Source organism: Rhinoderma darwinii, chromosome 4 (genome assembly GCF_050947455.1).
Source record: "Rhinoderma darwinii isolate aRhiDar2 chromosome 4, aRhiDar2.hap1, whole genome shotgun sequence".
In the NCBI taxonomy this organism is placed as follows: Eukaryota; Metazoa; Chordata; class Amphibia; order Anura; family Rhinodermatidae; genus Rhinoderma; species Rhinoderma darwinii.
The window spans coordinates 281,922,083-281,946,737 of NC_134690.1; the positions used below are offsets into that span (position 1 = coordinate 281,922,083).

The 24,655-nt window shown below is 42.2% G+C and overlaps 1 protein-coding gene across 1 annotated transcript in view; it reads right to left on the bottom strand.

Moving 5' to 3' along the window:
* PDE10A (phosphodiesterase 10A) overlaps positions 1-22,872 on the bottom strand; it is a 235,733-nt gene extending 212,861 nt beyond the window's left edge. The window contains exon 1 of the mRNA XM_075862555.1: positions 22,634-22,872. Within this exon, the coding sequence (XP_075718670.1) occupies positions 22,634-22,697 (64 nt within the window). The 5' untranslated portion in view covers positions 22,698-22,872. The remainder of the gene's footprint in view (positions 1-22,633) is intronic.
* Positions 22,873-24,655: the final 1,783 nt, after the last annotated feature.

The following is a 24,655-nucleotide window of genomic DNA, read 5'->3' on the forward strand; positions in this document are numbered from 1 at the left end:
ATGTGGATGAGATTTGTTAAATCTTATCCACTCTGCTGCTACTGTATTCTGCTGCGCTTTTTCTGTCAAATTCCGACTGGGAAAAAACACAGCAATTCCACAGCGTGTGGACAGGCCCTAATCGTATTGACTAGCAAAATAAAATTAAGTTGTCGTTTTTACGGTACGGTGAATAAAACGATGGAGGAATCAATTTTTTCTAATTCGACCCGACAAAGAATTTTATTCAGTTTCCCAGTACATTATATGGTACTTTAAAATGGTGCCAATAAAAACTACAACTCGTCCTGAAAAAAATAGTCACACCGTTCCAAAAATTGCCTATACTTCAAGGCGTCAGAGTGGCAGAGTGGCTAACGTGGTTATGTGATAACACAGGGCCAGCGTCAGCACCCGGTGAACCCGGGCAAGTTTCGGGGCCCACTCGTCCGCCGGGTGCTTTACGCCGCCCACCTGCTTAAATGAACTGTAGCCGTCCGTGGTGCGTGGCGGCAGGTTGCAGAGGAGAAGAGTGGCGGCCCAGTCTCTCGCATCCATAACCTAGCGTTGCGGCGCAGATGACGTATTCATGTCACGCTGACGCGACGATTACGTCATCTGTGCGACTGCGCAGCATCGCTGTTACTGTGGATATGAGCAGTGGCAAGTAAAGTGCCAGTGAGAAGACAGTGACGGGAGTCAGGACCGTGTTAGGCGAGTTTGTTTTAATTATTTTTATTGGAGCAAAGTCACCAAACTGGCCAGGGACACAAACCTGTGATCTAAAACTTTCACATGGGGGCATAAACTGGGGCAGGGCAGAAACTAGGGGCTCACTTGACTTTTACATGGGAGAACAACAGACTAACTTCTCTTTCTGAGCTTGGTGGTTGAAGTGGCCTTGTGATATAAGTGGAGTTATAAAACCAGATTGTGTTGCTGTATTTCTGTGTTTGTGAATCTGTTTTGATTGCTTGCAAATAGAAGATAGCAAAAACTGACAATTAAAAACTTTTTTTTTCCCTTGCAGATTCCTTCCAGCTGAGCAGCTGACTAGGGGGAGGGGTTAACTGGACACAGGTGGTATAAATTAGCCAGCCGAACTCATTTTGAGCTGGCTCTTCCTGAGATTGGTGGTTGAAGTGGCTTGTGATATAAGTGGTGTTATAAAACAAGAGTTAAAAAGAGGAGTTAAAGTCCCTGTAAGTTCTCTTTTCTTTTACTTTGACAATTGTTCGCTGTTTTGTTGTAACTGGGATAATGGCCAGCAAGATTGGAGGTTTTCTTCAGTGCACAGTTTGCCATATGTATGCACGACTGGAGCCGGAGTTCCAGGGTGAATACCTCTGTGGCAGATGTGAGCATGTTGGTCACCTGGAAGCTCGTATTAGAGATCTGGAGGAGATGAATGCAACACTGAGGAAGATAGACAATCTTGAGCGGAGCATGCTGCTCACGGAGCACGCAGTTAGTGGGGTACTGGAGGGTGAAGACCTGGGTGAGCAGGATCAGGTAAGTAGCTGGGTTAATGTAGTTAGGGGCAGTAGAAAGGTGTCAAAGAAAAGGAAGGCCAATCCGGTTTCTGATATTCCAAGCAAAATTGCCAAGTTGGGTGATGATGCGAGGGTGTCTGTCTCAGAAATGGCAGCCCTAGTGGATATTAATCTCCCTAACAGCCGGGAGAACAGCCCAGCCAGTAGTCGGCAGGATGGTAATGCAGGTAAGCCAAGACAATTGATAGTTGTAGGGGATTCTATAATCAGGAAGACAGATAGACTAATTTGTTGCCAAGACCGCCTCAACCGAATGGTTTGCTGTCTCCCTGGTGCCAGGGTTCGGCATGTGGTGGAACGGGTGGACAAATTGCTGGGAGGGGCTGGTGATGATCCAGCTGTCGTGGTAGGTGGAGGATGACCAAATCTCATACACAAGCTACGTAAATAAGCGGAAAAAAAATGCTCAGAAATTGACCTGCGGTGCGGTTTTTTAATCAGCAGCATGTCACTTGTATTTGCGTAAATCGCTGCTTTATTTTTGTTTCAGATTTTCTCCATTGAATTCAATGGGGAGGTAAAACAAAGAGCAGATGTTGCAATTTTTGCAGCGGAAAAGCTGTAGTTCTGCCGCAAAAGCAGCAGCTCTGGAAGAAAAAAAAATAAAAAAAATCTTATACTTACCCAGAATTCTTCTTTGTCCAGGCTGGCCTCCTGGGATGCAGCAGTCACATGGGATGAAACGTCATCCCAGGAGGCTGGGCCGCAGCACAGCAAAGGGGCGCATCAACATGGCTACGGGTAAGTATGAAACTTTGTTTTCAATTTGCAGTCTTCCGCAGTGGACGTTCCAGTCAAAAAAACTGCTACAATTTGGTGCAGTTTTTCGGCCAGAATTCCCTGCAGCGACTTATCCGCAACATATCCGCCCTGTGTGAACATACCCTAAGGCACCTAAACTGAATGAATTGCTCACTAAATGAGCAATGTGAAGAGTTAATTAAATTATGAAGCAGGTGCGGCGGAGTCGCAATAATCATGTGAAAATGTCAGGATCCTCCTGTCCGCCACAGAGTCAAACAAACATTCTACCATACTACTTGCTGTCCAAATGGATATATACAACCTATTAATATCAGTGGCCCTGGCATTGCCATTACAGCACACCACTACAAAGAGGATAGCACCCCCCACAACAGATTTTTAAAACATCTGTAGCATTTTTGTACATTTAGGGTATGTTCACACAGCCTATTTTCAGCAGTTTTTCGGGCTGTAAACCCCCCCCTCCCCCCCTGAAAAACGGCTGAAAATACAGGGGCCAAACGCTTCCAAATATCTGCCCATTAATTTCAAATGGGAAAAACGGCGTTACATTCCTCCGGGGCGTTTTTTACGTGCCAGTTTTTAAAAGCAGGGCGTTTGTCACTTCTTGAGACGTTTTTTGGAGCGTTTTTTCATTGGGTCAATAAAAAAAACAGCCGTGTAAAACACATCAAAAACGCTTGATGCTTAAAAATAAAATGGCTGAAAATCAGGGGCTTGAAAACAGCTCCGTATTTTACAGCTGTTTTTTTTTTTGTTTAGTGTGTGAACATCCCCTCAGTCTAATTTTGAGCATACTTTTTTTTTTATGGTGTTTTAGTGAAGCCAAAAGGGAAAAATGGCAGAACACCATGTTCCGTTTGAGAAAAAAAACAAAACACAACTGACCACTAAATTGCTTTAAAAAAAACCGCCACAATCCAAATACACAGTTGTATGTAGTGCATTTTATTTTTTACTATAGACTTTAATGTAACATCTGGCCAGACTAAAATAACGCAGTTAAAAATTGACACAAAAAACGCTGTGCTCGAATCCAGCATTATGTGTGATCTCACATAGGAGTCTTCAAAAAATAAATAAAATCCCCTTCAATAGAATCTATTCTTGGTAGCAAAAAATAGAAAAACCATGTGAGGGGAAAAAAAAAAAAGTCAAGTCAAAATACAATAGACAAATAATTTTAAAAGGTCAGGATCACAAACAGTTATTTGTAGCCGGAGTGGACACAAAATAAAAGGAGATGCATCAGTCTTTCCTTTATAACTTTCCTTCCTTTTGGATCCACTTCTGGCCCAAAAAACTGAGGCAAAAAAATTACAGTAAATGGGTGTCTGATCCTAGCCTTAGGCCAGCATCACACACCCAGTTTTGATGCAATTTTTGTGGTAGTTTCTTGAACCAAAACAGGTTTGATCACAAAAGAAAGGAGATAAATCAATAGTTTCTTTATACCTTTCCTTCCTATTGGATCCACAGAGTCATACCTTTTTTATTCTTCCGTAGACATAGCCATACGAGGGCTTGGGGGGGGGTTGTATTTTTCAAATTCAAACTTTTAACCTTTTTTTGGAGGAAATGTAAATAAAGAAATTAAAAAGGTTATAAGAGAATTGTTTTTCGCGTTTTCAATTTACACCGTTCACAATGCGGCATAAATAACATGTTACCTTTATTCTATGGGTTGTTACGATTGTGGCAATACTGAAAATATGTATAGGATTTTTTTTGTGTTTTACAACGTTTGCACACTAAGATCCTTTAAAAAAAAAAAATTGTTTTTTGCATCGCTGTATTACAATAACAGTTTTATCTTTCTGTTGTTGGCTTACTTTTTGCAGGCCAAAGTGTAGTTTTCATTGGTACTATTTTGGGGTATATGGGACTAGCTTTTATTTGGGGATTTTTCGGGGGGTGGAAATAAAAATTTATTTAAGTTTTTGTGGTTTCTTTGGTACGCCGTTCAACTGGCAGTTTAATCAAGGTTTCAACTTCATTGTTCAAGCCGTTATTAGCGCAGCGATATCATATATGTATTTTTTTGTTTTTTTACACTTTTACTAAATAAAACCATTTTTTAATGGGTAAGTGGTTTTATTTTTAAAATAACCTTATTTTTTTTTCATAAACTTTAAACAGGTTTTAAAATGTATTTATTTTTATAGTCCCACTAGGAGACTTCATATTGTGATTCCCTGATAGCAGATATAATGCTTTGGTACACTTCGTATAGCAAACCATAAACGCCGGTCAGTGCAATCTACTAGGCCTATGTGAAAGTGACTGAAATAATGTTTAAATTAATCCATTTTGTGCAGCAGCCATCTTGTCTGGAGTCCCCATCTTGGTTCTTTTGTAATGAATAAGAAAGTCATTGCTCCTTTAAGACAAGTTTGTATGTTTCTAAGTTAGTTATCTTTTGACCTTGGTTCCCATGCAAGGCTTGGACAGAATGAAAAGGGAGGGAGTGAGATGGGAGAGGGAGACATGCTCACATATGTATGCGAGAAGGTCTCCCCCATCTTTGAACGATCTGTTGACATACCCATTACAAATTTCAGTCTAATATATTTTGACTCAGTTGTTGCGTCAACAGCCTAACAGGCAGTTACTGATGGCAGACACGGAGACCTTTATTAGGCCCCCAGCGGCCATGGAAACCCATCACTGCTCTGCGATTGTGTCACAGGTGTGCCAATCGGGTGACAGAGGGAGCTCCCTGCCTCTGTCAAACACCTTAGCGGCCACAGTCGCTATTAACCGTAGCATCTAAGGGGTAAAACTGCCGGAATCTGACTTCTCTTCAATTCCAGCAGGAGCCTGGCTGTGTATAACAGCCGTGCTACTGCCGCTCATCTCATGGGTACAGTGGCAGTACCCATGAGATACGAGCGACTAATATATCAGTCATGATGCGGGAACTAGCAGCCGCTTGTGATGGATGTATCAATCGCTAGTCGGTAAGAGGTTAAAGGCTCTAGAAAAAAAAACCGAGAATTATCAGTAAGGTTACTGCATTGAAAGTGATTTTACTATATTATATATATACATACATACATATACACACACACACACACACACACACACACACACGTCCTATATATTAATACATATACAGAAAACAGTAATCTTTGGACACAGCCACTTAGGTTCCCTGCGCACGTAGCAGATTGTTAATTCAAATTTGTGGGCGTAAAATCTGCAGCGAAAGAATAGAAGTTGCAGGCAAGTGTATGAGATTGAAAAACATCTCATCCATGTGCTGCTAAACTTTCTACGCACAGAAATAAGAGCATGCTGTTTGGTAAGTTTACTGCAAATTTATCATCCCTGACGCTGTGGAAATATTGCATAAAATCAGCAACCTTGTGGGTACCTTAAGGCTATGTTCACACAGAGTATTTTGCACGAGGAATTTCTATGGGTGTATTCACATGGCAGTTTTTTAAAACACATTGCGATTTTTAAGCCTAAAGTTAGAGAGTGAGAGACAGATATGTAAGGCTACATTCACACGACAGTGAAAAAAAAATGGCCATTAAGAACGGATCAACAATCAGCTTTTCATGGCCATTTTGCATCTAGGTTTTCATCAATTTCCAGTCAGTCTGTCCGTTTTTAATGGCTGTTTGACATCAGTTTTTCATGGCCATTAAAAAAAGAAAAAAAATGAATTTCATTTGTCAGGCTTTTGTCCCAACCCCCTGAAAATACCCAAAGGGAAGGTCACAAGAGAACGGAGCAGTTTTTTTCTGCCACCCATTGATTTCAATGGAGGTTTAGACACGAAAATTGTTCCAAGATAGGGCATGATGCTTTGAAAATCAATGGAGGGAGATTTGGGGAGTTTTCTTTGGCGCCGAGATCACACGTCATGGATTTGTTGTTGCTCTCACACTTTTGCACTGTAAAATCTGCAATAAAAATCCACAACGTGTGAAATTTGCATTAGTTTCTCTCTTTATAGTCCCATACTTTTTTAAACCACTTCTGAATTGCTCAAATCTGCGCCAAATCACGATATCATAGCCTTAGGCCAGATTGCCAGGTAGCATAAACGCTGCGGAATTTCCGCAACAGAATTGTGTGCGGAAACTCTGCAGCATTTACAGTAGCAGCCAAGTGGCTGAGAGTTAGAAAATCTCATGCCCACACTGTGCAAAGCAAACGCAGCATTGCAGAATTGGATTCCGCAGCATGTCAACTTATGTTGTGGGTTTTCCCCCATTGAATTCAGTGGGGAAGCAAAACCCGCAACATTAAGCGAAGTTTTTTGGCATAATGGCAAAAATCACAACTCCAAAAAAAAAATTTAATAAAATCCTACTTACCCAGAATGCCTTCATTCCTGCAGTCCAGCCTCCTGGGATGACGTTTCATCCCATGTGACCGCTGCAGCGTCATCGTAGGAGGCCGGACTACACACTGAAGACGGAGGGAGTAAGTTTGATCGCATTCTTCCGCAGTGGAAATGGTTAAAAAAAAACACCATGATGTGGTGCGATTTTCGGACAGAGTATACTGTAAGTTCGGACACGCTGTGTGATTTTTACGCAGCGTATCCGACCCGTGGGAACCCGACCTTAAGCCGGGTTCACACGTAGCACAAACACTGCAGATTTTACACAACAGATTTCATTGTGGAAAATCCGCAGCCTAATACAGTAGCAGAAAAGTGAGAGATTTCAACAAATCTCATCCACATGATGTGTAAAAAAAAAAACAAAAAAAAAACGGACCACAAAAATCGATAATAAATTAACCTGCGGTGCAGTATTTTAACCTGGGGCGGAATCTCTGATTTTCTGTATTGATTCGGTAGGTAAAACCTGCAACAAATGGATGTTGAGATTTTTGCGGCGGAATCGCTGCTCCTGCATCCAGCCCGGCCTCTAGGAATGACGTTTCATCCCATGTGACTGCTGCAACCAATCACAGGCTGCTGTGGTCACATGGGATAAACAGTCATCCCAGGAGGCTGGGCTACAAGACTTCAGAGGGACGCATCGCCAAGAATACTGCTGAGGTAAGTATAAAAGGTTTGTTTTTTCCTAGAGCTGCTTTTCGCAGCAGTGATTCGGTGCGGTTTTTCAGACAGAATGTGCTACAGGTTCTAGGTCTGATACACTGCGCGGTTCTATGCAGTATATGCAACTCGTGTGAACCCAGCCTTAGAGGATGTGGTAGGTGCGCATCTTACATTTATTTAAATGTTACTGACAAGGTAAAGAATACTAGGTGATGGTTTATTTATTTCTCCACTACAATTATTTGCCAGCACAACGTGCACCGATTGTTTCTACGTAAACCAGTATGTTCGAAAGTAAGTCTGACCATGTAAAATTTATTTTTTTGCTTCACAACAGAATCAACAGGCACACAAATTTGTATACAGTGCTACATGTACAAACTATGAAAGCACAGACCTTAAAAAAAAAAAAAAAGTATAGGGAAATATAAGCGGTCAAGATTTACAGGAAAGTACATTGCCATCATGGTTTATCTTCTTAACTCCTTCCCGCAGCCAGTTTTATTTTTCCCTTCCTACCTTGTAAGAGACATTTATTTTTTTACTTGTCAGTCGATAGTCGTATGAGGGCATATTTTTTTTTCCGAGACTAGTTGTATTTTTTAATGCCATCATTTAACGTACCACATAAAATGTCCTAAAAACTCAGTCAACGAAAATAAATAAAAGGCTAAATAACTTGTTCTAGTTCTACAACAAAGCAGAAGTCAACCTAGAGGCCCCCTATGCACCGTTACACACTTCATTTCACATTGGCAATATATTGGTTCTGCCAACCTATGTAGAGATGTGTATAGTTGCCCTTCCATTTATTATGCTTTGGGAGGCCCTGTTCACATGTTTGTGGTATGTTTAGCGTTAGGAAAGATCCCAGCGTACGCGCTTTACGTGTCCATAGGGCTTCATTACCCCGACAGAGGCCAAAAGTGTGTCATTTTAGCCTCCGTTGGGCTGGTATACCATTTTTTTTTCTTTTACTATAGAATAAGGCTTCATGCACACAAACGTATTTTTTCCTCCCGTAAATACTGGCGAAAATACGGGTTCTTTGTCACACGTATTCGACCCGTATTCCACCAGTATTTACGGACCCGTTTTCTCTGCACTAATCGGCAGCCCCTTCCCTCCATCAGTGCTGGAAAGAGAGAAAGGGCAGCCCTTTCGGGCAGAGTTTCCGCAGCGATTGAAAGTAAAAGAAATTCATACGCACCATTGTCTTGGGGACGCGTCCCTCTTTTGACATCCAGTCCGACCTCCCTGGATGACGCAGCAGTCCATGTGACCGCTGCAGCCTGTGTTTGGCCTGTGATTGGCTGCATCGGTCACATGAGATGAAACGTCATCCTGGGAGGCCGGACGGGAGGAAGAAGCAGGTAAGTTAACTTTTAATATGATTAACTCCAGCGGTAGTCACTGTCCCGGGTGCTGAAAGAGTTATTGGCAATCAGTTAACGCTTTTAGCACCCTGGACAGTGACTATCCCCTGACGTCGCCAAGCAACGCTCCCGTAATTACGGGTGCACACACACGTAGCCACCCGTAATTATGGGAGCCCCATAGACTTCTATGGGCCGGTCCGTGCTGTAATTACGGCCTGAAATAGGACATGTTCCATATTTTTCAACGGCACGGGCACCTTCCCGTAAGTATACGGGAAGGTACCCGTGGCCAATAGAAGTATATGGGCACGTAATTACGGGCGTTTTTACGTTCGTGTGCATGAGGCCTCAGGTAGTAGATTACAACATATATTAAATGACATAATGGCCTATGGGTGACAAATGCCTAACAGTGGCAGCTGTCACCCATAGGGTATTATGTCATTCATTTAACAGATAGACCATGAAGAGGTCATGCGGGTTCAAACATCGATTATACATATCCCATAGTAGTCTATGGGTTGCATCAGTCAAAGTCTATGTTTAAAATATATATATACATACACAAACGTCAGGAGCTTTCGCAGGCATATTCATTGAACACAAGCCTACGAAAAGGCTTTAAATGTACAGTATGTGAAATGGCTTTAAGTTTACAGTATATAGACGAATGGCTGAGAGGCTGAACTCCCAAATATTATCTGTATCCAACTAATGTGCCAAGTGCCCATAAACTATAGGAAAGATTTTAAACTGCTCTCCACATCATGTGAGTCAGTAAAAATTTTTGAGCCTTTATTATTAACCGCTTCCCGACCACCCACAGCAAATTCACGGCGCTTGCTGGGCTCTGTGCAGCGCCAACGTGAATTCACGGTGGGTGTTAAAAACTCGTTTGGGTGTCTCAGAGTAGAGCTGACACCCGGATCGTGCGGTTAACCCCTGCCTCTGGTCCCGGAGACATGATCGGGACCTGATTAGTTCAGGTCCTGATCATGTGATCGCAGGGAAAGTTTGTTCTAGCAACAAACTGCAAAGTTTGTTGCTATAACAAACTGGAAAGTTTGTTGCTACAACAAACTTTCCCGGGGACCGATAGCAGGTGCTGCCATCGGTTGTCACGGCAAAACCGGAGGCCATACAACTGTTTCCGGTTCGGCCATGCACGGAAGCCTATGCGGACCAGCCGGAGGCCGGTCCTCATAGGCTTCCTGTCAGTGTGACTCTCAGCGTCACGCTGTCAGTTTATAATACGTCACACTACCTAGGAAGTGTAATGTATTATAGCAGCTATTAGTGCTGCAGGTCTTCAAGTAAAAAAAAATAAAAAAAAGTTATGGATCTCACAATATGGGGACAGAATTTTTTTTTATAGGAAAGTGATTTTATTGCGCAAACGGCACAAAACATAAAAAAAAATAATCTAAAACTTCTGGTTCTCAGAATATGGCGACAGAAATTGTGCAGAGTGTTCCAAAACCGGATAAGATTGGGCACCATTTATCAGTGCGACACTGGCCACATATCTGCGTATTATTATTTATTTACCGCATTATACCCTCTTATGCCCTGATGTACTCCGCACAGATTACATATGCCCCCACATTATAAACTGAAATACCAGCAATACCCCAAACAGAACTATTACCAAGCAAAATCTGTGTTCCAAAAGCCAAATGGCACTCCCTTTCTTCTGAGCCCTACAGCGTGCCCAAACACTAGCTTACGTCCACATGACATTTTATACCCGGGAGAACCCGCTCAATATTGTATGAGGTATTTGTCTTGAGTGTCACAAACTGGGCACAACATATTCTACATTACATTAAAATGGCATATCGGTGGAAAACGTTAATTTTCACTTTGCACCATCCGCTGCGCATTAACCCCTTTGCGCACCACGACTTAATGGCATGTTGTGGTGCGGGGGGGGGGGGTAATATATGGAGCGGGCTCATGCTCGGAGCCTGCTCCATATGCTCCAGGTGTCAGCTGTGAAAAAAAACAAAACACAAAAAAAGGCCATACTTACAAAAGGACACAGACAGGTCAGAAAAGCTGATGGAGAGTGAATGGGTGCATTAAATAGCCACTCCCACTAGCCACTGGAACATGAAGTTCCAGTTAGGCTGGGTTCACACACCCTATTTACGGACGTAATTCTGGCGTTTTAGCCGCGAATTACGTCCGAAAATACGGCTCCAAAGCGCCGGCACACATCTGCCCATTCATTTGAATGGGCTTTACTATGTTCTGTGCCGACAGTCATTTTTTTTACGAGACGCTGTTCAAAGACTGCGCGTAAAAAAGACGCCCGCGTCAAAGAAGTGCCTGTCACTTCTTGAGACGTAATTGGAGCAGTTTTCCATTGACACCATGGAAAAATAGCTCCAATTATGTCCGTAATGGACGCAGCGAAAAGCGCCTGCACTTGCCATTACGTCTGAAATTCCGGAGTGCTTTTCTCCTGAAAACAACTCCGTAATTTCAGCCGTAACGGAGGCTGCCATGTGAACATACCCTCAGGGACTCGCAAGTCTGGGGATCCTTGTCGTGGATTGCGAGCTTGTGTCCTTTTGGCCAAAATGATTACTAATACCCCAGGTATTTTTTCATGCTTACTTGCATTACATTTGCTTCTTCTGGACACAGCCGGGTCTTTAATGCTGGGAGAGTATGGTGTGTTGTTGTTTGGCATAGCAAGCAGGGTAGCCCGCCCTATGTATTATCAAGGCATCACAAAGAGGCTTCTACCTGGCTATACACGCTGTGCCTCATGACTTACACATTACCCCTCCATGTTTCACACACTTGCACCCCACTAGTCATTTATATTTATTTAGGCACCTTACTCATTACTGCCCCCTATATTTCACTCATATTATTATCACTTGCACATACACAATTAATTTATTATTTTTTACTACACATCCCATGCACTACACGCCACTCCCCTCTAGACTAGTGGGAGTGGCTATTATTTAATGCACCTGTTCACTCTCCATCAGCGTTTCTGACCTGTCTGTGTCCTTTTGTAAGTATGGCTTTTTTTTGTGATATAGCTAAAGTTATAGCTCTTGGAAAGCGGGAAGGGAAAAACTTAAATGAAAAAGCAAAAAATGGATCAGTCCTGAAAGTGTTAATTAATTTCTAATGAAAAAAACATTTATGACATTGTGGGGTATTGCCGTACTTGGGAGAAATTGCTTCACAAATGCTGGGGTGCTTTTTCTCCTTTATGAAAATGAAAAAAAAAAAATATATACTTTTGTGGAAAAAAACTTTGATGTTCATTTTTACGGCCTAATTCTAATAAACTCTGCAAAAGACCTGTGGGGTCTAAATGCTCACTATACCCCTAGAAAAATTTCTTAAGGGGTGTAGTGTAGTTTCCCAAATGGGGTCACTTTTGAGGGGTTTCCATGGTTTTGGTCTCAGGGGCTTTGAAAATCAGACATGACACCCAAAAACTATTCCAGCTAATTTTGAGCTTTAAAAGCCAAATATTGCTCCTTCCCTTCGGAGTCCTGCCGTGGATCCAAACAGCAGTTTATTGCCACATATGGCATATTGCTGTAATCCGGAGAAATTGGTTTACAAATTTGGTGGCTCTTTTTCTCCTTTATTAATTGTAAAAATTAAACATTTCTATGTTTTTTCAGGAAAAAAAAAATAGATTTTCATTTTTACAGTCTAATTCCACTAAATTCACAAAAAATAATAAATAAAAAAATGGAGTCAAAATGCTCACTATACCCCTAGAAAAATTCCTTGAGGTGGATAGTTTCCAAAATGGGGTCACTTTTGGGGGGGGGGGGGGGGTTTCCACTGTTTTGGTCCCTCCAGTGCGTTGCAAACACGACATGACACTGAAAAACAATCCAGCAAAATCTGCACTCCAAAATTCAAATGGCGCTCCTTCCCTTCTGAGCTCTGCCATGGGTCCAAACAGCAGTTTATTACCACATATGGGGTATTTCCGTAATCGGGAGAAATAGCTTTACAGGTTTTGTGGGTGCTTTTTTATTCTTTATTCCTTGTAAAAATTAATAAAAAAAAAAAAAATTATATTTCAGAAAGAAAAAAAGTAATTTAAATTTTTACAGACAAACTCCAATAACTATAGCAAAAGACCTGTGGGGTCAATATTAGAGATGAGCGAACTTGTGAAAAGTTCGGTTCGGCTAGTTCGCCGAATTTCACGAAAATGTTCGATTCGCACCGAACTAGTTCTGACCGAACCCGTAATTTCCGTGCGCCGAGCATGTCCAGGCTGCACTAACTCTTTCAGCAACCTTGACAGTACATGCTCGGCGCGCGGAAAATAAAATTTTAATGTAATAAAAAAAAAAATACGTTCATACTTACATTCCTCCTGTTCGGCCTCCAGCGATGACGTTTCATCCATGTCGCCGCTGCAGCCAATCACAGGCTGTAGTGGCGGTCACGCACGTCAGGATGACGTCAGAGGCCGGCCTCCAGGGATGACGCTTCATCCCACGTGACCGCCTCTGCAGCCAATCACAGGCTGCAGCGGCCTCTGCAGCCAATCACAGGCTGCAGCGGCCTCTGCAGCCAATCACAGGCTGCAGCGGCCTCTGCAGCCAATCACAGGCTCCTCTCCTGAAATACTCTGTGCTGCCTTAAACTCAGTGAACAGGTCAGGATCCTGTTTCTTTTAAATGCTGCTGGGGAACCCGCTCGATCCACTATATAAGGCTGCGCTAGAGTTTAAGGCAGCACAGAGTATTTCAGGAGATGAGCGTGCAGATTCAGTGCTGCTGTGAACTCTGCTCTTACCATTACGTAGCTCTCAGTCTGTTACCTCTCCTCCACTCCTGTCCTCAATAACACCTTCACATGATTTGCAAGTCACCACATAATGTTAAGAGCAGAGTTCACAGCAGCACAGAGTATTTCAGGAGATGAGCGTGCGGATCTTGTGCGGGGTGGTGACTTGCCAGGTCAGGATCCTGTTTCTTTTAAATGCTGCACTGTAGCATGTAGTGGGTTTGTAGCGCATCAGCAGCCCCCATGCAATCGTGGGGGCTTCTGATGCTTGTGATGGCACCCGGGGGCCAGACAACGGCCCCCAGGTCTGCCATGCATGTCAGCCTATGAGGATCAGCCTCTGCTGATCCTCGTAGACCAACTGTCAGAGTGACTGTGACGTCACACTGACAGTTGGAATACGTTATACTACCTAGGTAGTGTAATGTATTCTAGCAGTGATCAGAGCTGCAGGTCAAAAAATGAAAGTGTAAAAAGTAAAAGAAAAGTTAATAAAAATGTTTTATAAAAGTGTAAAAATAAAAAGGTTTTGTTTTCCTATAATAAGTCATTTATTATAGGGAAAAAATGAAAACGTTAAAAAAAAGTACACATTTGGTATCACAGTGTTCGTAACGACCCAAACTATGAAACTATAATGTTAATTTTTCCGCACGGTGAACGCCGCAAACAAAATAAACGGAAAACTATGTCAGCATCGTTATTTTTTTGGTCACCACCCCTCAAGATATAGAATAAAAAGTGATCAAAAAGTCGCATTTACCCCAAAATGGTACCAATAAAAACTACAACCCGTCCCGCAAAAAAAAAGACCTCCCACAGCTTTTTTGACGAAAAAATAAAAAAGTTACGGCTCAGAATAGCGTGTCCCAGAAAATAAATTATTTTATAGAAACGTAATTTTATTGTGCAAACGCTGCAAACTTAAAAAAAAACTATACACATATGGTATTGGCGTAATTGTACCGACCGGCAGAATAAATTAAAACTTAATTTATTGTGCACGGTGAACGCTGTAATAAATAAAGAATTTAAAGCGCCAAAATCGCTGTTTTTTGGTCACCTTCGCTCTAAAAAAGATCCTGTGGGGTCAAAATGCTCACTATACACCTAGAAAAATTCCTTGAGGGGTGTAGATTCCAAAATAGGGTCACTTTTGGGGGATTTCCACTGTTTTGGTCCCTCCGGGGCGTTGCAAACCCGACATGGCACTGAAAACCAATCCAGCAAAATCTGCGCTCCAAAATCCAAAAGGCCCTCGTTCCCTCCTGAGGGTCCAAACATCAGTTTACGACCACATATGGGGTATTGCCGTAATCGGGAGAAATTGCTTTACAAATATTGGGCGGCTTTTTCTCCTTTATTCCTTGTAAAAATGAAAAAAATCTGTTTCCACAGAAAAATAGGTCATTTTCATCTTCACATACTAATTCCACTAAATTCTGCAAAACTGGGGTCAAAATGCTAAGTATACCCCTACAAAAATGCCTTGAGGGGTGTAGTTTTCAAAATTGGGACACTTTTTGGGGGTTTCGACTGTTTTGGCACCACAAGACCTCCTCAAACCAGACATGGAGCCTAAAATATATTCCTAAAAAAAGGAGGCCCCAAAATCCACTAGGTGCTCCTTTGCTTCTGAGGCCTGTGTTTCAGTCAATTAGGACACTAGGGCCACATGTTGGATATTTCTAAAATCTGCAGAATCTGGGCAATAAATATTGAGTTGTGTTTCTCTGTTAAAACCTTCTGTGTTACAGATTTTTTTTTTATTACAAATGAATTTTGGCATAAAAAATGAAATTTGTAAATGTCACCTCTACTTTGCCTTAATTCCTGTGAAACGCCTAAAGGGTTCAAATACTTTCTGAATGTGGTTTTGAATACTTTGAGGGGTGCAGTTTTCAAAATGGGGTGATTTATGGGGACTTTCTAATATATAAGGCCCTCAAAGCCACTTCAGAACTGAACTGGTCCGTGAAAAAATGGCCTTTTGAAATTGTATTGAAAATATGAGAAATTGCTGCTAAAGTTCTAAGCCTGGTAACGTCCTAGAAAAATAAAAGTACGTGAAAAAAAATGATGCCAACATAAAGTAGACATATGGGGGATGTTAACTAGTAACTATTGTGTGGTATTACTATCTGTTTTACAAGCAAATACATTTAAATTTAGAAAAATGCTAATTTTTGCTAAAATTTGACGTTTTTCACAAATAAATATTGAATTTATCAACCAAATTTTTTCACTAACCTAAAGTACAATATGTCACGAAAAAAACAATCTCAGAATCACTTGGATAGGTAAAAGCGTTCGAGTTATTACCACATAAAGTGACACGTCAGATTTGAAAAAATATTCTGTGTCCACAAGGCCAAAACAGGCTGTGTCCTAAAGGGGTTAAAATGGGGTCTATCTAGTACATAAGGCCCTCAAAGCCACTTCACAACTGAACTGGTCCTTGAAAAAAATAGCCTTTTGAAATTTTCTTGAAAATGTGAGGAATTGCTGCTGAAGCATTGTAACGTCCTAGAAAAAATAAAATATGTTAAAAAAAAAACGATGCAAATATAAAGTAGACATATTGAATGTGAAATAGTCACTATTTTGTGTGGCATTACTATCTGTCTTACAAGCAGATACATTTAAAATTAGAAAAATCATAATTTTTGCAAATTTTCTTTAAATGTTGCCATTTTTCACAAATAAGCAATGAATTTATTGACCACATTTTTCCACTAACATAGAGTACAATATGTCACGAGAAAACAATCTCAGAATCACTTGGATAAGCAAAAGCATTCCAGAGTTATTACCACATAAAACGACACGCCAGATGGGGCTGGTCCTGAAGGCCAAAATGAGCTTGGTCCTGAAAGGGTTAAAGAACATTGACATAACCTTACAGCAATTTTGGTCTGTTCTTGTAGAGACATAATTACCTCAACAAAACAAAAACAATAATTAAACCCAGAGAATGTTTGAGATTTCAGGAATGCAATGAAAACTTCCAAAAGGCTGATAAATAATTCAAAAGTCCTCATCATTTATTAATTAATTTACATAATTTATATATACAAAAGTAGGTGCAGACATATTTTCTTTTTTCAGACAAATTACACGACTCATAGATGAAAAGATCTAGCAGATTGCTCACACAGTTTGGGTACGTTCACACACCGTGACCAAAAACGTCTGAAAATACTCGCATTTTTCGCGGCGTATTTTACGGACGTTATTGGAGTTGTTTTTCAATGGAGTCAATGAAAAACGGATCCAAAAACGTCCCAAGTAGTGACATGCACTTTTTCACAGGAGTCTTTTTATGCGCCGTCTTTTGACAGCAACGCGTAAAATTACACCTCGTGGGAGCAGGTCGTAAAACCCATTGAAAGCAATGGGCAGATGTTTGCAAGCGTAATGGAGCCGTTTTTTTAAGGCGTAATTAGAGGCGTAAAACGCCTGAATTACGTCTGAAAACAGTCTGTGTGAACATACTCTTTCAATCAAACTACTTTTCAGGAGAGATTTATTAAACAAAGAAAAAAAGGGAGGTTTCAGATTCTGCCTTCTTTAGGGTATGTTCACACGCAAACTCAAACATGTCTGAAAATACGGAGCGGTTTTCAAGGTAAAAGAGCTCCTGAGTGAAGTTTTTTAAGCCAGTCGCGATTTTCGCAGCTTTTTTTACGGTAGTTTTTGGAGCGGTTTTCTATAGGGTCTATGAAAAACTGCTCCAAAAACATCCCAAGAAGTGACTTGCACTTTTTCACGGCCGTATTATTACGCGGCCGTTTTTTCGCCTGTTTTTCAGGCTTTTACGGCCCGAAAAACGGCCAAAAATAGGCCTTGTCAACACACCCTTACTCAGGTTGTAGTGGAGGCTTTATTTTGTGTGATCACTAATTAAGTATAAGGGTATGTGCACACACAATTTTAAGGGTATGTTCACACGGCCAAATTTCAGACGTATACGAGGCGTATTATGCCTCGTTTTACGTCTGAAAATACGGCTCCAATACGTCGGCAAACATCTGCCCATTCATTTGAATGGGTTTGCCGACGTACTGTGCAGACGACCTGTTATTTACGCGTCGTCGTTTGACAGCTGTCAAACGACGACTCGTAAAAATACAGCCTCGTCAAAAGAAGTGCAGGACACTTCTTTCAGCCGTTTTTGGAGCTGTTTTCTCATAGACTCCAATGAAAACAGCTCCAAAAACGAGTTGGTAAAAAAATGAGTTGGTAAAAATGCGAGTTGGTAAAAAAACGTCTGAAAAGCAGGGTCTGTTTTCCCTTGAAAACAGCTCTGGATTTTCAGACGTTTTGGTTGACTACGTGTGAACATACCCTCAACACAGTTTACAGCTCCTGATTTTCAGAAGTTTTTTAAGAAACTCGCGTTTTACGCTGCGTTTCTTGCGCCCGTTTTTGGAGCTGTTTTTCTATAGAGCTAATGAAAAACGGCTCCAAAAACAGCACAAGAAGGGACATGCACTTTTTCGCGTGCAATTTTTTTTACGCGGCTGTTTCTCATTGAAATCAATGGGCAGATGTTTGTAGGCGTTGCGCTTTCGATTTTTCAGTAGTTTTTCGTGACGTTTACGGCCCGAAAAATGGCTGAAAACACTACGTGTGCACATAGCCTAAGGGTATGTTCACACGGGGGCGTCCGTAACGGCTGAAATTACGGGGATGTTTCAGCCTGAAAACATCCCCGTAATTTCAGCCGTAACGGCATGTGCAGGCGCTTGAACGGCGGGTCAATTACGGACGTAATTGGCGCTGCTATTCATTGGAGTCAATGAATAACGGCTCCATTTACGGCCAAAGAAGTGACAGGTCACTTCTTTGACGCGGGCGTCTATTTACGCGCCGTCATTTGACAGCGGCGCGTAAATTACGCCTCGTGTGCTTTCAATGGGCAGATGTTTGTCAGCGCTATTGAGGCGCTATTTTCGGACGTAATTCGGGGCAAAAACGCCCGATTTACGTCCGTAAATAGGCCGTGTGAACATACCCTCAGACTACGTACACACGTAGCGTATTCGGTGCAAATTTTCCGCCTGGATTTACAGATGGAAAATCTGCGTATTACAGCAGCAAAATGGATGAGATTCTAACAAATCTCATCCACATGCTGCAGAAAATTGACCTGCGGTGTAGATTTTTAAATCTGCAGAATGTCATTTTATACTGCGGAATAGTTGTGCACTTGTTGCAGATTTTCCCTATTAAGTTCAATGTGGAAGTGAAAATCTGCAATAAATACCAAATGTTGCAGGGGGCGGGGGGGATTTGCTGCAAACGCTGCATATCCGCAAAAAAATAAATAAATAAATAAAAAACTTTCTACTTTAATATTAGAAAATAAACGGCATACTCACTTCCCCTGGTGACGCGTCTCTGCTCCCACTGCTTGTCTCAGCTGAGCCGGCCTCCTGAGATAACATTTTGTCCTGTATGACTGCTGCAGCGTCAGATGGGAAAACGTCAGGATGCCAGCTACGACGAGACCAGCCGGAGAGCAGAGACACATCGCTACAGAGGAGAGTAGAGGATTTGTTCTTTGATCCCCTCTTCTGTTGTCTGCAGCGACAGTCCTGAACGAAATCAAACAAGATTTGGTGCAAATTTTCAGATGGAATTCCCTGTGGAATTTGGATTGGATTCAGAATTTTCAACAACAAATCTGACCCATGTGAACAAACCCTAAGGGCTTATTCAGACGAACGTGATATACGTCCGTGCAACGCGCGTGATTTTCACGCGTGTCGCACGGACCTATATTAGTCTATGGGGCCGTGCAGACAGTCCGTGACTTTTGCACAACGTGAGTCCACTGCGTAAAACTCACGACATGTCCGTTCTTTGTGCGTATTTCGCGCATCACGCACCCATTGAAGTCAATGGGTGCTTGAAAATCACACGCACCACACGGAAGCACTTCTGTGGGACGCGCGTGATTCGCGCAACAGCTGTAAAACTATGAATGTAAACAGAAAAGCACCACGTGCTTTTGGGTATGTTCACACACACTATTTACGGACGTAATTTGGGTGTTTTAGCCCCGAATTACGTCCGAAAATGCGCCTCAATAGCGTCGGCAAACATCTGCCCATTCATGTGAATGGGTCTTACGATGTTCTGTTCAGACGGTCATTTTTTTTACGCCCCGCTGTCAAAAGGCGGGGCGTAAAAAAGACGCCCGCATCAAAGAAGTGTCCTGTCACTTCTTGGGACGTAATTGGAGCCCTTATTCATTGACACCAATGAAAAGCAGCGCCAATTACGTCCGTATTGGACGCGGCGTTCAAGCGCCTGCACATGCCGTTACGGGGCTGTTTTCTCCTGTTTTCGCCCGTTACGAACACTGTAGTGTGAACATACCCTTTCTGTTTCCAAACATGCAGAGTGTCATAATGATGGCAGCTGCGCGAAAAGCACGCAGCCGCGCACCATATGATCATGACACACGGAGCTCGTGTGAATCTGGCCGAAGGCACATGATGCAGATCTGCACCAGTTTCCATATCAAAATGTAAAAGCTGCATATAAAAACGCATTAAAAAAAAAAAACAAAAAAAAAAAAAAACACTGCGTGCCACACTACTTTATAAAAGCTTCTAGATATTGAAACAATTCTGTATACCAACCTATACTGGGGTCATATAGAAGTGTAAGGCTGGATTCACACGAGCATGTTACGTCCGTAACGGACGGAACGTATTACAGCCGCAAGTCCCGGACCGAACACATTGCAGGGAGTTGTCTGGTTTTAAATAAAGCTTATTTAACGTATAATGAAAGAACTGCAACTCTTAGGCCGGATTCACACGAACGTGTGAGTTCTGCGCACGCAAAAAAAGCTGCGGTTTTTTTTGCGCGTTGAAGTTGCGGGTGTCATCAGTAAGTGCTGCGTGATTTTCACGCATATGCCATTTTTATGACACGCGGTTTTGACGTTTACAAAAAGAAATGAAGGAAAGTGCTTTTATTTTTTCCCTCATTTCTTTATCTACAGTTGCGCGAATCACGCGCGTCACACGGTGACAAGTGCTGTGCGCGAGTGCTTCTGTGTGCCGTGCGCGATTCCCCCCCCCCCCCATTTACTTCAATGGGTGTGTGATGCGCGAAAAACAGCCAAGTATAGGACATGTCGTGAGTTTTACGCAGCGGATATACGGACTGTCTGAACGGCCCCATTCACTAACATAGGTCCGTGCGACGTTCGTGTGAATAAGGCCTTAGGGTATGTGCATACGTAGTGGGTTTTTTTAGGCGTATTTCGGGGCGTCTATGCCTCAAAAAACGGAAGCAGAACGCCTACAAACATCTGCCCATTGATTTCATTAGGAAATATGGCGTTCTGTTCCGACAGGGCGTTTTTTTACACCTCATTTTCAAAAAACGGTGTGTAAAAAGACTACCACGAAAAAGTGCATGTCACTTCTTGAGCAATTTTTTGGAGCAGTTTTTCATTGATTATATAAAAACTACAAAAACGGCCGTAAAAAACGTCTGAAAATCAGGAGCGGTTTTCCCTTTGATTTTGTGAGTGCACATACCCTTAGGCCTCACGCACACGTCCGTAATTTTTATCTGCAATTACTGATAAAAATACCGACCCCTTCATTTCTATGGGACACGGATATGTTCTCACATTTACGGATAAGTGTCTGGGCCGTAGAAATGACCCGCAAAAAATAGGACGTATCCTATTTTTTTTAATTTATGGACCGTGCTCCTATACTTTTTAATGTAAGCACGGCCTGCAAATGCGGATGACAGTCCACAGCCCATCTGTGCCGTAATCGCAGACCGTACACATGGCTACGGCCGTGTGCAGGGGGCCTTATATACTTTGAGTTTCAATTCATCTCTGCATGTGGTCAAGTGAACTAAAAAAAAATTTTTTAAATGTAGAAGCTGCTTTAAGACTTTGCGGAATTTCCACATAGAAATTCTGCTGCGTTTACGTGGTCTGTGGATGTACCCCGAAAGTGGCCAAGGCCTGAAAAACACACAAACGTTATATGTGTGAGGCGCTGTTCACATAGAGTTTGTTATCTGCTCCCAGTTCATACGCCAAACATATCCATAGGGCCCCGTTCTACTGGCATATGCAAAAACAGCATCCTTAGGACATATATGCTTGCGATGGCATAACTTTTTTTCTGCTGTATAGATTAGCATAGTAAACTACGTTATACCATACAGCGAAATATTGTAGAATAAATAAATACTATGCGATATACTTTTTTTGTTACAACGAGAGCCCTAGGAAACATGCCCACGTTTCGGATTTCGCACGGCAAATCCGCAGTGTAGAACACAGTACCAGTATTGTAAATGGGATTTCAGGTAATGTCATCTACACACGTTGCAGAATTTTTCCACACAAATTACCCGGGGTGAGGATTTTATAGTCCACAGCAGGTCAATTCAGCTTATGTTTCGATCTCACAAGTTAATTTTTTTTTTTTTAAAAAACGCATCAAAATCATCAGCAGATAATCTGCACCTATTTCTGTATCAAAATGTTAAAAAATATAATATATAAAAAGCGTATCACGCCTCAAAACGCTTTCAAATAAGCCACAATGTTAAGGGTATGTTCACACAGGGTGAATTGTACAGAATGTGAATAATCGAACTGGCATTACTGAACTCCTCAGACATCAGATGGAAAGCATCCTGCTTATACCAACTTGCAGTGGCAGAAACAAACATAGCGGAGGTAAAACCCACCACCACACTGGCAATAAACACTTTGTGATGATACCAGGCTGAATGCAAGAACCACGGAGGGTCCACTAGACATAAAGACTCATCAACTGCGCAGAAACAACCCAAGAGTAAGAAGTGACACTTCACCACACACCCAGAAGCTGGCACAAGAGAACCTAGCCCACCCCACAGCTGGAATACCAGCCAGCCCGCTGCGGGCACACATCAACCTAGCTCATCCAGTGGTTGGCACACTGGCCAAGGTAGCGCATCCCATGATGGTACAATCATACAGGAGCTCACCAAGCAGCTGGCAGCCCAGCACGAGTAAACAGCCAGCACACCTGCTCTAGTAGACAGTGAGAATACATACGTACAACACATGAGAGGATGATGGGGAGAATACTTACTGGCGCCTAAAAAGCAGTCCGTGAACCTACTGAAGCAGCCTTCAGAAGAGGGTCCATCTTCCATGTCTGATGGGATGAGGAGAGGGATCCTGACGTCAGCACTGGCTAGATGATAACGGGGACGCCGGGCACCTCTGCCCTGTGACACGGGATGGGAGATGGCTGTGACTGGGCTCCAGCTCCGCGTCCTCCCACCCACCAGACTTTGTATGCTTCCCTGTGCACTTCTCTGCCGGCGATGATGTGAAGGGAAGAGGGTGGGGTGGCAGCAGTGGGTGGGAGGGAGACAATATATGACAAGCCTGGGAGGAGAGGAGGTGGAGGAGGGCGGGCTGTGAATGGGACTGAGCGGCGGGAGCTCTGAGGGGGAGGGGTTGCTGCTGACGGGCTTCGGGTGATACCGCACTCACCCTGCCTCGTATACGGTGTGCGTATAGGCATAGACTGCACGTATGCCGGGAGGCTCGCCCTAATAGACGTCACACACAGACCTCCATGTCCCCTCCCCAAGCCATCATCCCGGGGGAGCCGAGTGCGGCACATGTATGCGTTACCTGCGCTGGCGCTGTGCCACCCGGGTATAATGATACGTACAGGTAGAACTAAACGGACGCCACACAAGTCTCCACCAGCACTTGTGTCTCACACAGTTCTCAGCTAGATCAGGTGTACATTATACCAGCGTCCCGCCACCGTGCATGGCACCATGCCAGTCACAAATGGGAGCTAAGAAGGATTCATGCATTGACCATCATTTCCATTATTACTCCTAGGACGATGAGGGATTTTCTCTGTGGTATAAAACACACAAATCTCCGCTTTGCTTTAATAAATAGTGCGGAGACTGCACAGTACTGGAGAATGCCCCACACTACCACCTCTGAATGATAGACAATGCATTGTGCCAGCCTTATCCCAGGCACAGCCGGCACTCGACCAACGTTACTCTGCCTCTAATTCCACAGGACAGTAGGCTGAGGTCAGAGGAATATACATATATATTATAATAATGTACATCGTGTCATCTGTATGTCCGTGTATGCGTGTCTGCTGACATACGGATGTATTGATGTGGCATAGTCCATACACGCAGCTCCTCTTCCCTAGCAGTTACATGTGTAGATCAATACATGCTCTGCTCCTGTGGTTTTTCTAAATGGTGCTTCATTGAATTCATCATCATCTTCTTCTACCTCACCTCTTAATGCAGCGATGGGCACCGGAAAAATGTGGCATAGATCCTATTACAGGTGAAAAGGACTTTCTGGGGCATTTCTTTATATGGATTTCCAATAGAAGACAATGGAAAATCTATGCCATGCTAAAGGTTCTGACTAATATTGTATGTTCTGCTGACCGCATCAGCCTGACCTGTTAATATATTAGAGGTTCATGTTTTATGGACAGATATGGAATGTGTGTTAGGCAGAAAAAGTCTCTCTTCTCTTTCTCTCGTTTATATAATTGTGGAATATGCTTTATAATTTACAGATAGATACATAGAGGTTATATTTCAGGTATATAAATTCTACCTAAACGGGTCCCCTGGCAGAGGATGTAAATATTTATTTGCATTAAATTTTTAACGTTGATAAAGCTGGGAGGGTGTAATATAGATGATGTAGTAAAGTTACTGTAATATTGTTTTGGAAATAGACAGAAGTGAAATATATCTGAAATGGTATGTTTTCTTTTACACATATATATATATAATTTTTCTAGATGGATGCTTTTAAAGATTAATTTCTGCTCATATCATTTTATGACTATTTTAGTCATCAGCTTATTTCATTTAATCAAAAATGTGTTTTTTTTGTTTTGTTTTTTTAAATGAGGGACATCGCTGAGATAAAAAAAAAAAAAGGATTTTTCTTAACATTACAGTAAATGGTGTTTTGTTGCAAAGGCTCTCTGTAAACAAGCCAGATTCATGAATAATTTTTGTTTAAAATAACTGTACTATATATATATATATATATATATATATATATATATATATATATATATATTAAATATAGCACA